The 18,378-nt window shown below is 49.1% G+C and overlaps 1 protein-coding gene across 7 annotated transcripts in view; it reads right to left on the reverse strand.

The window, feature by feature from the left end:
• Positions 1-18,378, reverse strand: part of Ninl (ninein-like) — a 66,321-nt gene that overhangs the window by 28,605 nt on the left and 19,338 nt on the right. For 3 of the 7 annotated variants that reach the window (XM_008762394.4, XM_039106651.2, XM_039106653.2), the window contains 7 exons: positions 16,316-16,509; positions 15,748-15,844; positions 10,750-10,922; positions 9,249-9,315; positions 6,596-6,786; positions 5,766-5,918; positions 1,351-1,515 (listed from right to left, as the gene is read on the reverse strand). In XM_008762394.4, coding sequence (XP_008760616.2) covers positions 1,351-1,515; positions 5,766-5,918; positions 6,596-6,786; positions 9,249-9,315; positions 10,750-10,922; positions 15,748-15,844; positions 16,316-16,498 — 1,029 coding nt within the window. In that variant the 5' untranslated portion in view covers positions 16,499-16,509. Of the gene's footprint in view, positions 1-1,350; positions 1,516-1,596; positions 1,638-2,348; positions 5,742-5,765; positions 5,919-6,595; positions 6,787-9,248; positions 9,316-10,749; positions 10,923-15,747; positions 15,845-16,315; positions 16,510-18,378 lie in introns of those variants that run through there. The other 4 variants (XM_063285077.1, XM_039106654.2, XM_039106657.2 and 1 more) reach the window with 4 other exon arrangements.

Genomic DNA, 18,378 nt, shown 5'->3' on the forward strand with positions numbered 1-18,378 from the left:
TTTTGTTAGCACCTAGGGTTTTCAAGTAGGTTAAGGCCATGGAGCCAAAGCCTGAGGATTCTCTGTCTCTGCCTTATCAGGGCTGGGATTACACACACTCTGCTCCTCGTGCATCTGCATTGAATATTTTGCCAACAGAGCCAGCTCTCCAGACCTCCTTATGATTTTTTTTTTAAATAGGATTTCTTTGTGTAGCCCTGGCTCTCCTGGAACTCTCTCTGTAGACCAGGCTGGCCCGGAATTCACAGAGGTCTACCTCTCTGCCTCCCAAGTGCTGGAATTAAAGGCATGTGCTACCACCACCTACCCATGTTTGTCTGTTTGTTTTTCAAGGCAGGGCTTCTCTGTATAGCTATGACTGTCCTGGAACTCACTCTGCAGAACAGGCTGGCTTCAAACTCAAAGATCCATCTGCCTCTGCCTCCTAGGTGCTGGGAATTAAAGGCGTGTGCCACCACTGCCCAGCTCCCTAGTTGTGACTTAAAAACATATATATTTAAAATTTTAATTATGTGAGTGCATGTGTCTGTGGGGGTATGCTCCCAAGTGCACATGACAACAGAGACCAGAGACATGAGGTCCCTTAGTTTTGGAATTACATAAAGCAGTTATTAACCACCTGATGTGGGTAGTGGGGACTGAGGCTAGGTCCTCTGCAAGAGCAGTAGGCAGACTTAATTGCTAAATTGTCTTCTGGCCGCACCACCAAACAATGGAAGCAAACTTTGGAAAGAAAACTAAATCTAGTTTATACCAGTTCCTGGAAGTAGGTAGTTTCTCATCTCCACTGGCCCCAGTAAGCCTGACCTGGCTGTCCCAGGGTAGATCTCTGTCTAAACCACAAATGCAACTCAACAAAACCGAGGGAGCAAGGACAAGCAAGGTGGCTGTGAGGAATCCCACTCGTGTCGGCTCACGGGGCTCATCACGACTGACCCATGGTGCTAATTAAATGTCCTCTTAGCACAAAGAAGACTATGTGACTGGGAGGGGTCAGTGAGCAGGATGAAAAGTATATAAGTAAAAACAAACAACAAAAATAATAATAAAGAGAAAACTGTGACTTCCTTCTTAGGAGACAATCAGGGATGGTGTGTACACCTTACCTTAGAATGGACATTTCCCAACTGTTTTCTCTATGTTTTAAAGTTTCACATTAAATTTCTCTACATTTTAATTGCAAAAAAATTATGAAAAATGGTTTCCTTTGGGGGCTCCCATGCACGGGGTGAAATGCTGTCATCACATGTTCTGCTGCACTTATCTCCTGGGGACATGTGGCCCCCATGTTCCCTGCTCAGTGCCTTCGATACTACCCAACAGGACAGCCACAAGCAGTGAGTTGCAAACCTGCAAGATTTCCCTGCCGTTCTGAATGCCCTCCTGGGCCCATGCGGAGATGACCTGCTCAGGAAAGGCAAAGCCACTGCCATCGTCAACGCTGGAGAAGAGGCGCAGGCCTGAGCACACAGACACGAGGGACGAGGTCGTGGTGGTGTGGCAGCCGCTCTCCTCCTGCACATCAGGAAGGAAGATGCCCTGAGCACTCAGGTAGCTTGAGCCTGTGGCGTCTGTGCACACTAACAAATGTCTCACCTTGACGGCCTGTGTTCGGTTTTTTGCCTTCTCATCAGAGCCTAAAAGAAGAGAACGCATACCCCCAATGATCTGCAGCCCCTTCCCTAGGGAAGATGCTTGGCGTAGCCCGTGATTTACCTGGGACCACATGGTTCTGCAAGGGACATTAGTGGAACTGCACCCAGTCCTGGGACGCCAGCCCATGGTCTTGCAAGGATCCCTGGAAACCTGTTCTTATTTATCATTGTCACCTCATACCTGTGAGGCCTGAGCCAGCTCCGGCAAACTAGTCACCAAGTAAAGAGGACCATAAAGGAGCCTGGCCATTTCTCCCTTTGCTAAGAAAGTACAAGTACCAGGAAGACCCAGCCTAAGAGAGGAAATGACAGATGGGCTCAGAAAGGGGTAGAACAGCCAGAGTAGAACCCTGCATTTCCCAGAACTGAGCTCCGCCGCCCAGCTGCTAAGCAGCACTGGGGAGGTTTATGGGAATGCAGTCTCCCTGAGGGAAAGCTACCTGTAAGGCCTCTCTACAACCTGAACCCGAGGGTGACAATGACTTTCTCCCCTCTCCTGTCCCACCTTGGGTTCTTCACAAGGCTCGGCTGGAAGGAGCCTTGGAACTGGAGGTGGTGCTTGCGGTATACGAGGGCACAGGAACACCACGCATTCACTGCCCCCAGCACCCAACTCTCCTCACCACCTCCAGCTCCCTAATCTCCTCTCTCTTCTCAAGATTCCTGGGCTGAAATGCTTTCTCCAACACTTACTCTCCATCCTAGCTTGCCCCTTTCTTGGGCCTCAGTCTGACAACTCGGCGGGCAAACGTTTCACCAATGTGCAGCATTCTGGGAAGGACTTGCTAGAGGTTCTCTTGCCACCCACCATCCTGCAGCTCCAGTTCCCCTCTTGTCCAACACACCAGCTCTTTCAGCTGGCCCAACCTCTTCCCCAGCAGGCCCAACCTCTTCTCCAGCAGGCCCAACCTCTTCTCCAGCAGGCCCAACCTCTTCTCCAGCAGGCCCAACCTCTTCCCCAGCAGGCCCAACCTCTTCTCCAGCAGGCCCAACCTCTTCCCCAGCAGGCCCAACCTCTTCCCCAGCAGGCCCAACCTCTTCCCCAGCAGGCCCAACCTCTTCTCCAGCAGGCCCAACCTCTTCCCCAGCAGGCCCAACCTCTTCCCCAGCAGGCCCAACCTCTTCCCCAGCAGGCCCAACCTCTTCTCCAGCAGGCCCAACCTCTTCCCCAGCAGGCCCAACCTCTTCTCCAGCAGGCCCAACCTCTTCTCCAGCAGGCCCAACCTCTACTCCAGCAGGCCCAACCTCTTCCCCAGCAGGCCCAACCTCTTCCCCAGCAGGCCCAACCTCTTCCTCAGCAGGCCCAACCTCTTCTCCAGCAGGCCCAACCTCTTCTCCAGCAGGCCCAACCTCTTCTCCAGCAGGCCCAACCTCTTCCCCAGCAGGCCCAACCTCTTCCCCAGCAGGCCCAACCTCTTCCCCAGCAGGCCCAGCCTCTTCTCCAGCAGGCCCAACCTCTTCCCCAGCAGGCCCAACCTCTTCCCCAGCAGGCCCAACCTCTTCTCCCGCATGCCCAGGGAGAATATTTGCTGAGTTGTGTGGCTGTCTTTCAAACCTTTTGTTTAAAACAAAGCAGACATCTTGTCCCATTTACAGAGGGAGAGAACATTTCTGCTATGTCTACTGATGGTCACTTGAACACAAGCACTAAGGAGTTGCTAGTCCCTTCTCTGGCTCTAGAAGGATAGGGCAGAGGTGAATCCCTCTGGAGCTTGCCTTCACGGAGCTGGCACAGCCACATGAAGCCACCAGAGCCCACATGGGACATGGTAGGCTCAACCCCGCAGGTCACTTTGCTGAAGTCCATGAGTCTTGAATGTTGTCCAAAGTAAAAGACAGACATTCTGAAACAAGAGACATCAGAAGGACAGGAATCTGGTGTTTTGCTAATCAGACTCTTGTCCTCTCCCTGTCTAACATGATAGAACACAGTATGTGTGCACTTACGAGTATCCACACTGAGTACAGGCTTATGTTAATGTGTGCACAAATTTGCATACAAACTGTGAGCAGGCATGAATGTGTGCCATGTATGTAAACACACATTGAGTTTATACATTTGGGAGATAAATGTCTGCTGTGATTATGTATGTTTACGATAGGTATACACTGACATTTGATGTGCACCTGTGTATACACAGGTACAGTGTAGAAGAGCAAATGGGTGTATATGTACAGAGCCTACACGTATGTTTATAGCAGGAGAGCATACAGTAAGATGAGTTTGTATACAATGTGCAAGTATAGTGGATGTGGACATATCTATACTGTGTGCACATACAGAACCTTTGTTCTATTGTGTATCTACAATGACTGTGCACATAGAGAACCTGTGGTTGTCTTCAGCAGATGTGCACATAGAGGAGATGTGGAGTACACAGTAGGTACACATATACAGTAAGGTACACAGGTCAATGTTGAGTGCTGCACAGAGAGACTGACCACACATCTAGAGTAGGTATGTGTGCACTATAGAGGTCAATGTGCAGACGCGAAGGTACACACATACGGTGGATGTGTGGGTGTGTAGGGATGGTAGACTGCAAGTGTCTATACTGGGTGATGTGTGTACAGAGCCTAATCACATCTACATATGGTGCATGTGCATGCACAGCGGAAGCATATGGGTCTACAGCAGGTATGCACTTACAGTGGGTACAATGTGCTTCAGGAGGTCCTCATGTACAATGGATGTGCACATGTCTAGAGTGGGTACACACACAGAGAGTCTGAGATGTCTAGAGTGGGTGTACACATACAGAAATGTGCATACATAATTGGTAGTGAATGTATAGGGAACATATGTACAACTGGTGAGCATTTATCGTGTGTGCAGACAATACACACATAAAATGGATGTGCCATGTCTACTGTAGCAATGCAAGTATGGTGGATGTGTGTACATTCACTAAGTTGTGCAGAGAGCACGGTACACTAAGTATGTATGCATGCAGCTGCACGCCTGTGCTGCATACCTGAATGTAGACTGTTAGTGAGCAAGGCAAACAGGGTGGGGAATATGGCCCAACATCAACAGTGCCAGGAGCACAGGAGCATCACCAGGAGTAGGAAAGGAAAGGAACCAAGGTGTACCGAAAGGACCTGTAACTTCTAGCACATCCTAGACCATGACTTCATCTCTCCATAGATGAGGCGACTAGGTGAGGAGGCAACTTCTGAGAAGCATATGGGACCCACAGTCCTCCTTATATATATGGGACCCACAGTCCTCCTTACGTGCTAGCCTGGCGTGTCCAGATAGTTGCTGGGACTTGTAGGAAGGGGTCCAGAGACTCTGAGGATATCATTTGATAACAGATGACAGTGACATCAAAGCACAGAAACACATGGCCTCACTTAGAGGGGGTATCCAGCTGAACCAACACTGAACATGACTTGTGTTATCTGATGCTAAAAATGGTCCAGAGCTTGCCCATGCTGGGAAATCCACACTCAGCTCCTGGTATTTCTGACTCGCAGGGCTGTTACCATTCTGCGGTGCTTTGCCCTGCCTAGCCCCACTGACTCAGTCAAAAGTTCAGATTCTCAAATTCACCTTGCCCACACCAGTGCCTGTTCCCAGAGCTAGCCTGTGCTATGTCCTGATGCTAATGAAACAGTGTGTGGGGCCAGTCACCTCTGAGCAAGGTGGCTTATACAAAATAAAATTCAAGACTTCGGGTCAGAAAAAATAATCCACGTGGAGGACAGAACTCAGACAAGCTACACTAGTGTACAACCCGGTTTTAGTGCATAAAGGGAGAGGGAGACAGTTGTCTCACTGAAAGTCATCACTCAATGGCACAAAGAGAGGACAATCTGAGGAACAGCCATGTTCCCCATATGGCATTATTCTCTGAAATTCCTGATGTAGGTGCTCACTCAGACTGCTTCCATTTTACAGATGGACAGAGCTTGGAGAGGGTGAGTAATATGTCAGGAGTGAGCACCACCAGATGAGCTCCAGGTCCAAGAGCGCTGCATGTGCATATTTATGCAGCGTCTGTGCTCAGTGCCATGACACTGGCAGGGTCATCAGCCAGCGCCCTCCTCTGGCTAGGAGCAACGCCAAGTACTGTTGGTGTCTGACATTTAATTCTCCCGTTTTACCTGATAGTGAGACCAAGGCCCATTTGGCTTGATCAGACTGGAAGACGCTGGAAGCGAAGGAGGCTCATGACCAAACAGGCCAAGCTGAAACTCTGCAAGACTCACTCTGCCATCTCCATCCCGGTCCAGTTTGCTGAACAGTTCTTCAAGTTCCTAGACAAAAGCCAGCACCCTTCAGGCCTGGAGAGCCACCTTGCTCTGTCCCTCTGGCTCCAAGCACCCAAGTAGGGCACTTGGCTTATCCAAAGACTAAACTGTCTAGCTGTTTTACAAAGGCCGCTTCAGCTGGTTTGTTTGGATACTACATGGCTTTGCCAGTTGGGAGGGGGCAGCATCTGAAGGTCCTAACTCTAGAGATACTCAAGTGTTCACTCGGGGCAAGAATTTGCTGGAAACCGAGCCTGAACCTTACAGTTTATGGTCCAGCAAGGATATCAGATAGGAACAGTAACAGGTGTAGCTAGGCTCACAAGCTGTGCTGGGCTAGGCAGAAGAAGAAGGATATTTGGTTCAGGCAGAAGAAGGATATTTGGATCAGGCAGAAGAAGAAGGGTATTTGGTTCAGGCAGAAGGACAGATGGAAGTGAAACTGAGGCAGCTGAGACCCTTGAAAGCAGCTGAAAGATTATGAGGATGGGCTGTGAGGGTGAAGACTGACTCTCAAAGGTATCTCAGAGTTTTAGGCAACAACACTAGAAGCCATCAACAGATCTGAGATTACAAACCGCAGAAGAAAAACTGCTGTCTGCCGGTGAGCTGGTTTTCCTGGCTCAACACTAAATGTGACCACTACAAATAACCATGCCACTGAGGTGGCTCTGGGTCTTCACCTGTTTCTCAAGACCGTGGAGCCCGATGCTTCGGCAGACCACAGCCAGCTCCTGCTCATTCAGGTGACCACTGCTTCCAACCCCCAGCTCATGCCAGATGCCCTGGACCTGGTTCTCAGGAGTGTTGAAGGAGGGGCTACAGGATTTTCGGGGTGTCCCGAAGACCTCACAACCCCAGGATCGCAGCTGGCCTGAAGCAAGGGAGGGTCACAGTTAAATGCTGATAAATAATAATAATAAAGAAACCACAATGGAATACTTAGGCTTATGGGCATACGTTTCTTTCACAACTCAACAAGTAACATAAAAGCCAGTGTCCTCAAGCCTGAGTATTCCAAATGACACCATGGGCCGGGCGATGGAAAGCACACCCAAGGGCCTGTTGGTCTGTGGCCAGTGCAGCCTGATCCATAGATTGCAGGACATTATCCCAGTGCTGGAGACTTTCTGTATGCAGGACAATGAGGCCTCATCAAAACTAGAAACTCTGTGTTTTCATGGGTGGGCTAATATCTTTTCAGCTCCACAAATGCATCCACTGGGCACCTTCCAATTCTTTACAGTGGACTTGTGGCTGGGCACTCTGCAGCCAGAAGAGAATTCAGTTTGTGCAACCAGCCCCAGACACCTCCTTCCTGGTCACTGCAGCCTAATACATGAGTGTTAACATGCCACATTCATGTTCTCGCTTCTCCACTTGTCTCAAATGACTGCCCTCATCTTTTTGGCTTTCCCCCATGAGGCAGTTTAAAAACAAAACTTTGAATTTTGATACTTTTTCTTCGACCACTACCAAGGGGTCTCTGCAACCTCAGAAGCCTTGAGACAGCTTTCACCAGCAGAACGTAAAAGAAGTCATGCTGTGTGATTGTGGGATAGGCTCCCATAGCACAAGAGATCAGCAGCCCAGCTGGCCAGACCTTGTATGAGAAGACCTGAGCTATTATGCTATGAGGAAGACCAGTCATGCTGAGAGGTCATTTGATTCAAAGGCAGTCCTCATCTGAGACTCAGACCAGCTATGTGAATCACCTTCACGTCCTCCCCGGGTTCAGGACTTGTCCTTCATGGTCTTAGCAGAGGCCTTGGGTATCAGTGACACTGAGCCATGCTACCCACCTTTTCCCCTAAGTACCTCAACCCCTTCCTAGAGCAGTTCTGCAGCAGCAGCCTGAAGCGTTTGGCTGCTGTGGCTATCAAGGCCTGGTGTGGCCCTCACTCTTATTCTTAAATTCATCAAAAATGCTCTGCATGAGCCTTGGTTGCACTCAGTGAGAGGTGCTCGGACTGCCTTCAGCCTGTTGAAAGGGTGAGAAAGGCCTGAGCAGTTGCCTCCTGGCCAGTTCTTAGGACCTGCAGAGTGTTCGGGTACAGAGGACACCCCCATGCTGGCAAGCGACTTTTATCACTTCTGAGGCATTACTCGTGTTGGTAGCTAACTGTATATTGTCTTCTTGCTTTCAAATTGTTTGCCACTGGCCTTGGTATAATCTCTCCAGTTAAGTTCCAAGAGTCAATTCATTTTTTTTATTTGTGTGTGTGTGTGTGTGTGTGTGTGTGTGTGTCTGTCTGTCTGTCTGTCTGTCTGTCTGTCTGTCTGTCTGTCATGTGTCCATTGATACACATAGATGTAATGTGTGGAGATGTCAGGTGTCTTAATCACTTACCACCTTACTCTCCAGGACAGAGTCTCTCACTGAGCCTGGAACTTACTGACTGGGCTAGCCTAGGTAGTCAGCAAGTCCTAGGGATCCCCCTGTCTCTGCCTCACCGGTGCTGGGATTTCAGATGTGTGCTGACAAACCCAACTTTTTATATGAGTGCTGAGAGTCTGAATTCAGGGCCTCTGGTTATATAACAAGCTCTACTCACTGAGCCAGCCCCGGGTTCTTAAGCACTATTTCATCCTCTGTCATCACAGAAGCAAATAGGCAAATATGAGTCTGAAATAAATCAAGTCACCTCCCCAGAGAACTTCCATATTGTCTCCTAGGGTACTGCTACGTAAAACTTTCTGAGTTTCTGCACCCCCATGAACATGTAACACAACTGCCATCCCAGAAAGGTGCCATGGATTCCACATCCAGCTCATGCCTGGGCACCCAGTGGCTACCTGCGCTCAGTGTCACCCGCAGACCACAGCATTTCTGAAGGCCAAGAGCCCTGGTCCAGCTACACTCTCCTGACGCTGAAGTGCTGATGTGCTCACCTGTGGGCCTCTGGTTGCTGTGTCAGGCTCTTCAGGAGCAGGACCATGTGCTACTCTTCTAGAGGACAACTAAACCTGGGTGGGGTCTGACCCCCTTCACAGCACAAGAGACGGTAGCAGGCCATGCGGGTCCCTTTGGCCTAAGACTCCTGGGTCATACCTGTCACCTGGGATCACACTGGAGCTCACAGGTCATGATCAAGAGCAACCGCACCCTGTGACATTGTGCAGAAGCCCCTGTCTCAGCAAGTGGTGGTCTTGGGGGAAATTGAAGACCAAGTGACTATCTCTGGGGTGAAGTCAATGTGCTAACCATCTCTGGAGGAGGAACCTACGAGGGCCTCACACATACACAACGTGAGTTCCCAAGACACTGCCCTCTCCAACAACCTGGCTCTCAGAGCTCTAATCAGACACGGCATGAAATATGAAGCCACGGGTTACCTTGTGCTTCAAATAATTCATTCTGAGGTTCTTTAGGGCTCTCGGCATCTTCATCTGACTTGAGGCTCTGGGAGAAAAGGGGAGAAAAGGATGTGAGCACCCCAGGGGGTGACGCAGTAGATGGAGCACCAGGAATAAGCACAAAGGACGTTGGGGTAGGAGGGGCTAACTGAAGATGCCCTCTGGCTGGCACCCCCAGGCTGAGGCTCAACAGGCTGTGGTCCCACTAAGCAGAGTTTTGCATGTTGTAAAGACTAACACCCTCTCCAAAGCAAAGGGTTCAGACATAAGGTTGGCTGCACACCTCGTTCTGCATACTCTGGCTCCTTAGCATAAACTACCAGCAGGCCACACTGAAAACACAAAAAGCCCCTGCATCCCACAGCAGAATCTGACCAGCTTTGACAGGAATTGTCCCACATTCCACTCATGGACAATTCAACAAATACTGTGACTATCATGGCCCTGTGCGCAATCCTTTATCATCCCTCAGTCCAGCAAACGGAAGGGCAAGCCTCTGCCCCTTTAGGTATTCTGGGGATAGCACAGTTCATAGCAAGCAGAGAGCAGAGAAGACAGGGCCATCAAGAAATGTGTGAGCTGAATAAAACCCTCACCACATCAGCAGGCCAGAGTTTACACTAGCTTCTGAGCCAGTGCTGTGTGACCTGGGGCTTCCTGGATGAATGATTGGGTGACCATCTGGGTGACCAAGATTCTGTTCCTTTAAGGCTGCCCCAATTCCCAGGGGTCAGAATGCATGTTGGTAATAAACACTCCATTTTATTTTTCTAATGCATTTAACTCAGCTGCCAACAGCATTCTCTGTGTTTGTATTCTGAGTCAGAGATGAAGTATCACGATGAAGGTGGAGGGTCACTAACTCAGAAGTGTCCCCTCTCTCCCACCAGGCTTTACAGAGATCCCTTTTTCCACTGAGACACCTCACCTACCCAGTGCACAGATGTCTTTACACGAAGCAGGAAAGGCTCCATTGCTAGCCACAATAGATGGGCTCTGGGCAGGGAAAGCAGGGCCAGCTCCCACCCTCCAGGAGGCATCCAGCTGCACCTGGCTGGACTACAGATGTGTGGGCCTTGCTATACCCTGAAGCAGACAGTATTGTGGAGGCAGTACCCACATCCCTAGCCCTGAGGCTTACCAAAGGCTTCTTTTCCCACTCCTTGGCACATGACGTTGACGTTACCTACCCTGTTCAGAAGTCCTAACTTGGACTTTCCATAATAAAAGGGAGGTGTGGCTGGTGAGCCCAGAGACAGAAATAAAGGTCACGACAAAGTTCCCATCACTCCAAATCTGAAGGAGTGTGGCCTGGGACCAGAAGTACCCCAGGTAGAGAAGAGAGCTTCACATGAAGCACAGCTGCCACGTGTACCCAGGCTGCTAACAACTCTCCAGGACCATTCTTCTGGGCAGCGACAAGTTAACAATTACGTCCCCAGTGTTTGCCAGTGTCAACGGGAGGGGCTGGCTGACTAACCTCCACACTTTCCAGAGATGCAGAACGTCTCAACGGAGGCTTCACACTGCCCTTGGCCTGCTGTTCTGATCCACATTTGGTTGTGGTGGCAGAATCACCGAGCTCAGGGAGGCTCCGACGGCCATACCACTTAGAGCCACTCATGTACTTTGGAGGGACAGCACAGGAAGTAGCTGGAAGGAGAAAAGGAGACAAGTGGAGAGGGGATGGCTATGAAGCAGGCTGTAGGCCCTGCATGGTGACATGACCCTCCCTAAGAAGCTGAACTATTAACTCCCAGTATGGCCCACAGACACACTGCTGACCACTTGTTAGTCTGGAGGACACAAGGACACTGATCAGCTGACAGCTCATGGATGTCCTATTACTTGATACAAAACCAGGAGTCAGGTTGGGCAAGACACTCCTACTGAGTACCAGGTGCTCTTTATGTTTTCTCAAGTATCTGAGGACTATTTCCCATAACTCCTTCCTTACTGTATTGGACTCGGGGTTGCAGTGTGTGCCCCAACAAGCTAGGTTCAGTCACCATCACAATAACCTGATTAAAGAGCTGAGTTAACAGTGAAAAGCAGATGCACTCAATGTGCATTAAGAACAGGGATAAAGAGACCCAGTAACCCCCTCCTGTGGGAGAAAGGTACCTTCAGTGTCTTTAAATTCGTCACTAGTAATTCTCAGGAACCTTAACTTCAGGAACCTGCCTCGAGGTTAAGGTTTAACTAGAAGGCAAGAGATATGTATAAACTGGCACTGCAGATCAAGGTGTGGTTCTGGCTCTGCTATGACCCATCATTGTTTTGACTCCAGTCTCTCCTGCAAGGTGGTCTGACAAGCTGTCAGCCCTATGTGAAATTCTTTTGCTTTCCTGGGACAAGATCTCCCTTAACAGCAATTTCCTTCTCGCAGTATGAGATTTCTGGGGGGGAAATCCCAACTCCCTGGGTACTTTGTTTCAGTGGTCTGGATAGCCAGAGTGAGAGGCACATGTGTCTGTATGCTGGTTACATTAGGATATCAAACCCTCGGGATTAGAGGCACTCCATAGGCAAACATGAGCCACAAAGAAAAGCACACTGCAATCCTGTGCAGTCTAAAGTCCCAGGACAGCTGCAGCACGGACTGTGGTCTCCAGACTGAAAGGGACACTCTACACCCAACACTTCCTTGTGGTTCCCTCCTCCTTCCTCCGACCTGCACAGCTACACCATCCTGACCAATGTGGGAGGGGAGACAGAGAAGGCAAGCAGTCATGGTTAGGCTGTGGGTTCTGGAGAAGAAGTCAGGGTCGGGATTCCGAAGGAGTGCAGCTAAGGAGATGGATACGCCCACTGAGGCCAGCCTGGCCATGAAGCTGAGGAGCCCTCCATACACAGCAGGTATGTCTTGGGTTTTATCAAACAGAAGACAGTTTCATAAAGCCAAGAACCATCTGGCCTTTTTCCTCTGTGCTGATGGTTACTACCTGCTGATCCTGGGACCACTAGAAGAGAAATCTGGGTGACCTAAGATAGACAGGAGTTGGAGATGAGGAACAAGGATTGGTGAGGTCAATGCTAAGTTCCAGTCTGAATATGCTGAATGTGAAGTGACAGTGTAGCATTCAAGGTGTCTGAAAATCCACAAGATGACTGCTGGGGCCCATTACCAGTCCTCATGAGTATTGCATGTTATGTTATCCACACCAACAGAATAGGCATTGGCAAGCCAGGTATAGTGTCCTTGAACGGACAGAAGTCATGGGGCATGTTGAGAGGAAGGAAAAGGTTCCATGTCCATGGAGAAATCAAGAGAACATACGAGGCACCCCTCCAACCCCCGGGCCAGAGTCAATTCCCCACAGGCAGAGAGGGAAAAAAGGGCCACATAGTAAACTTCAAGCAGGCTAATCACTCTTCTTCTAGAGCTGTGGATACTCTGTCTCTGAAATCTTCTCAGAGGCCCTGACATGCTATTGTCTGTCTGTCTATCTGTGGTGTTGATAACATTTTGAATAAACAACTTACCTCCTACATTCTGCCTCAGTGTGTTTAAACCTAACCCAAGACCTTTCAGGTATGTAAACAGAAGAACAAAGAAAACACAGCTTAGTTAGCAGCCAGAAAATACTAGCCAAGGTCAGAGAGCAGTAACACTTGCAAGGGCATACTTACAGTTCTCCATGGCTAGCAGCCAGCAGACAAGCCAAGGTTAGTACCTAACAAAGCAAGTCAAAGATGAACAGAGGGAGGGTCAGCATGTGACCATCCTTACTGGGAGAGCAGTGCACAGTCATCTCTTCAGGAGATAAGCTGAAACCTCCTGTCTCTGTCCAGCTTCTGCCAGAAATCCTATATAAAGCCCCTACAGCATAGCTCTGCAGTGTTTCCTTTGTTTGGAACCCCTTGCACCCTACAGACTTTCTCTCATGTTTCCTTAATAAATCTGTTTGCTTGGCTCTCAATAAGGAGCAGTTACAAAACAAAAGCTCTTGTCAGTAACTGGCTTCCATTTGTAGGCAAAGCATGGCTGGGCATGGCTCACCCAGGTCTCTTGGGGAAACACCTCCTAGTAGGGCTAGAAGAGGACACCTGTCCTGTGCAGTGGGGAGCACCAAACACCTGGACAACCTTACAGAGAATGCCCACTGTCATCCTCCCCACCTGCCTCAGAGGAGACCCAGGCCACCAGGCCAAGGCTATAGCCCCATCCTACAGTTATTCAGGCACAACAGAAAATGCTGCAACTTGCCCATATTTCTCTTCCTTGTGGGCTTCCTTGTGTCCAATGGCTCCCTTCATATTTCTGTGGTCCACGTCCTGTTCTAAGAATCTAAACAAAATAGCCCAAAGAGAAATCTCCCTCCATCATGGAGAAGCACTCCTCAGAAAAGAGGACCCACAGGGCTCTTCAGCACAGAAACAGCAACAGCAGAGCAATGGCAACAATGAGTGGGCAGTGTCTGCTCCCTACGGTGAACTCTCTCATGAGGTGGGAGCACAGTATGTCATGGGGACCTAGCATTTTCCACCATTGCCCCAGCCAGCCCATCACATCACCAGCCTGATACACACTGTCTAACACCCTACAGGAGCCCCACTGTGTGGCTAGAGCCCTGGGCACCTACGTGCCATTAAGTGTGCTGACTATTGAGAAAGTGTAACAGGGTAGGAAAGACAAGTCCACTTACACGTAATGGCCTTTACCATTACGTGTTAGGGGGAACAGAAGTGCAGGACTGCTATTCCTGTTCTAGGCATTTGGCCACATAGATAAACTCGTTGAAAGGGCAAGGTGGGAGGCACTAGACAAGAAGGAACTAGAAATTAGGATGAAGATGTTGCAACTGGAACCAAAAGGTAAGAAGTATAGTCAGATGGGTGAGGAGCGGGCAGTGGTCAGGAACAGGAGACGAGGAACGGGTACATTGGAGAATGAAAAAGACTGAACCAGACTCAACCCTGGAGGGCAATCTGGAGCTGACCCGGCTCTGTCACTTCAGGCCCACAGCACGAGGTCAGTTAGGGTGGTAGGTAGATGTTTTCAGACGGCTCCATAGCTATTTCCTCCAAATTGAAGCATTCTGTCCTCCAGTCAGGAGGGAGTTTCACAAGCCTGGCCAAGCTAATAAAATTCATCAGATTGAGGATGCTCAGAAAGACAGCAGGATTCACAAGACCCTTGCCCAAGATTATAACACACTGAACGACAGCTAGAAGAAAGACCGCTGGTGGTGCCCGGGTGAAGTGCCCATGCTCCCTTGAGACCCCTAATGACCTCACAGGCCTCCCCATGTGTTTGGCCTACTGTTGGTGCTCTGGCTAGAGTAAACAGACTGCTGTTCACATCTTGTCCCTAGAGTCACGCAACAGAGATGGAGAGAGGTTGGTCTCTCTCCAATGGCATGAGTGGCAGTATTTCGGGAAAGGCATGGGGCACTTAGTTTTCCAGTTTCTAATTCTAAGGTAAAAAAAAAAAAAAAAAAAAAAGAATTGGTAGTGACTCTCTTCACATTTTCGCAGAGAAAGGTACAAGACAAATACTTGTGCAAGCAGTGTGGGGTTGACACAGACCTCAGAGCAGACCTATGTCCTGCGCCCAGAGCCTCTGGAATGAGAGAGGAGGTGGGGAAGGGGCTGACTATGCCATCCAGAACAAGAAGCACAGTGTTCTGACACTGTGTGCATGGGGCTCAGGTACTGGGACACAGGGACTCAAATCCTAGCCACCACATACTATAGAAAAGGGCTAAATCTCTCTTCAGGTCAACTGTGGGTAAGCCAGCACATGGAACTTCTAAGAGGGTAGACAGAACCTACATACAATACACATGAAGCTCAAAGCCTCACACTTAGAAAACACTTGGTGTGAGCCAGTCCCTCTGCCTGTCACTGTGACTCATCTCCATGCCTCTGGTCCCGACTAGGATCCTTCAACCCGCTACAGGGTCATACAGCATACCTGGACAGGTGGCTATCTCCAGTGAACCCTGAAATCATCACTGTCTACCTTACACAGTCCTCATGTCCCTAAACAGACAAGCCTCCAGCTACCTCCCACCAGGCCCATTATTTTGTACCCCATAGTCCTTGGGCCTAGTGGCTTCCTGCCATGTGTCAGTTATACTTATTATCATGTTCCTGCCTCGCAGGCATTTCCACAGTGGGATTCCTGTTAGTCCTGTTAGCACAGTGCAACACCTCTGGCTATGAGAGCAGACGCTAGAGTCCAGGGCAGAGGGCCCGTCTGCTCGCTTAGTGCACCTGAGATCTCTGAGGCTCCACCTCTTGCTGCTCCACACCCCGCAGTGCCCTGTCAGTGGCCCTCTACAGGTAATGCAGTTAACGATCTGAAGACAGTCCCTGAAGAGGAAATCCAGATATTCTGCTCAAGTCTGCACTCGATGGCTTGTTGGTGACAAAAAAAAAAGGCTAGAATTTGGAAAAGTTAAGCTACACTCTGAGTGGCCATAGATAAATTAAGGAAAGAAACTGAAGCGCTTACAGGAAAGCCTCTTACCTGACTCTGAAGAACTACCTTCCTCATCAGAGGGTTCTACGCCAGTAGCAGATGACAGCACAGCCACAAAGCCTTCCTTGAATTCCTCAAAGTTAACCTGCCAGAGTTTCAGTGAGAGGAAGACACTGTCACTTTCCACAGAATTTCATGGACTAAAAATCCCCTTGGAGTCTTTTTTTTTTTCCTCCCTCAAAAGACCTCTGATTATTGCCTTTCAGAGTAAGGATGTTCATTTCACTTTTCCAAATATATACTTAAAGTTGTTTCCACTAGAAGAATCTATTACAGAAGGTAAATGTGAACCACCACACCACCACCAAATAAACCATTTTACCAAACCAAACCAAACCACACAATTAAGAGAACAAGGGCAGCTGGGTGTAGCGGACCACATACACATGGGTAGCTATGGCTGCTTATGCTCCCTGAAGTTCTTTTTCTATCCATAGAACAACAGTTATTGCTGGTGACTTTTCCTCCCCAAGTGTCTTTCTTTGGCTGCTGTGTACCAATGCCCACGTGAGTGGCACAGCTCTGCTCTGTCCCTCAGCAGGAGTCCACAACTCACCCTGGCCAAGCGGCCATCTCCAAGAAGAATGTGAAGGAGTGCCGGCAGCTGCTCTTCCAGGCCAAGCTTAGTACATAGCTGGGTCAGCTCTTCCTGATCCAGAAACCCGGTCCCTGTGGTGTCACAGCTGCTGTAGACATCCCTGAGCCGTGACACATAGTGGTTCTCTTCTTCGTTGTCCATCCCATAGCAGGCTGGTCATGAAGGAGAAAAACAAGGAATCAGGTTAGGTGGGTTTCTTAGCTCCATTCTCCTCACGCCTACACACTGGACAAAGGCAGATCAGAGCTAGCATGTGGAAAGAGGCGCTAGGAGCCCTTGTGGGGTCGAGGGGCGCTAGAGGAATCGGCTTCTCTTTGTGGGGAATGCTAGTGTCTATAGCAGGGACCCAAGCCATCCATCAGTCAGCAGTCACCAGAAAAAAAGATTCCATTCTTGTGTTTAAAAAGAAAAGTTATAGAGTAACCAGAAACCAGATGAAACCTGGCACATGCCCCCATGCCAGCTCCATATGAGGCTGAAGAGAGCATCTCTTGAGCCCCGGAGTCTGAGGTCAGTCTGAGCAACAAAACAGAATCCTATCTTCAAAGATGGTAATAAGAAAAGGAGAAAGGAGTGAAAAAGAAAGGGAAAAAGGAGGGAGAGGAATGGGGAAGAAAACAGATAAACCCAGACAAAGCTCAAACTATGCACAATTCCTTCCTAAAAAACTGTTAGTGATATCAATTAGTGTTAGCAAACACTGATTTTCAATATACGTCCTCACACACACTTTCACTTTACCTTACAAACACAAGGTCTTATACATAAAAATATCTACTTAAGAACTAAATGGGTAGGTGGAAGTCACAACCAGGATGCCCCCACCATGCTGGACAAATACGTGATGGAGAGGTGGGAAAGAGAAAAACATGCCTATGGACATGGGCAGAAGTGGATGGGGGTTAAAGGAGAGAAGGCTGAGGTCAATGCTGTCACTGCCCAGTAAGGTCCACAGGGTGATGTGAAGCAGTCTAGAGGCTCTGCAGATGCAGATGCAGGCCCAAACATGCTGCAATTCCAGCTGTGGACTCCCCTAGCTCTGGACAGTGAAGGAGGCCTGAGACGAGAAAAGGTTCATTTTACAGACTGAACCTCCTGGAAGGCATCAACAGTCCAGGCTGCTGCCTCAGACTGCTCTGAAGCCTGAGATCAATATGGACATAAGCAATCTGTGCTGCTGACTGATAACTGATTATGTAGGCTTCGCTGACTCTGGGGACTATACTGATGTGAGTGGCATATGCAGCCACTGAGGGCCATGAGTGAATGCTCTATGGTGATGTCTGTGGTTCACGTTACCACTGAAGAACAAGCAAATGTTTATGGTTTGGTCTGCTACTAAAGACACGTTGATATCCAAGGGCTGTGTTGAGCTGACCCTGCCCCTCACCTACTGAGGGGTTGGTGGGGGTGGACAGCCAGTCTGACCAACTCAGTTAGCACCCAGGCCCAGATCCAGGGCTTTGAGTTGGCCCACCCCAACATCTACCCAATCTGTAAACTGCTGGAGCACATGAAGGGCTGGTCCTTCAGATCCAGAGCTGCATGATCTCCATGACAGAGGCAACAGCAGGATAACTGAGGGGAATCTCAACCAAGGTCCAGTATTGATGGTGTAGCAAATGCCAGAGGCCTTGAACCAGACCATTGACTCATTGCAGTGAGTATCTGTTAAGTAATCCTGTTTGGGCAAAGGGCGTATATACTGTGTGACACATGGCAACTTCCAATGCCACTATGAGGAACAAATACGTGGAGAGGTAAGAAAGATAAGGGAGCGGAATGGTATGTTCATAGACCAGACCAGGCTACATCTGAGACTATGTCTATAAACAAACACATAAACTAATTCAAAATGTAAGGAGACCTAGGATTTACTTAAAATTTGCTTGTTCCCTTCCCGATCATCTATTTGGTTTCGGGATGAGAATAGTTTAATAGAGTCTTTCACAACCATAATATCAAACATCTAGCTTACTTATGACTAGTACAGCTCAGAATCAATATTCATTTTCTGTAAT

The sequence above is a fragment of the Rattus norvegicus genome, chromosome 3, assembly GCF_036323735.1.
Source record: "Rattus norvegicus strain BN/NHsdMcwi chromosome 3, GRCr8, whole genome shotgun sequence".
Classification (NCBI taxonomy): domain Eukaryota; kingdom Metazoa; phylum Chordata; class Mammalia; order Rodentia; family Muridae; genus Rattus; species Rattus norvegicus.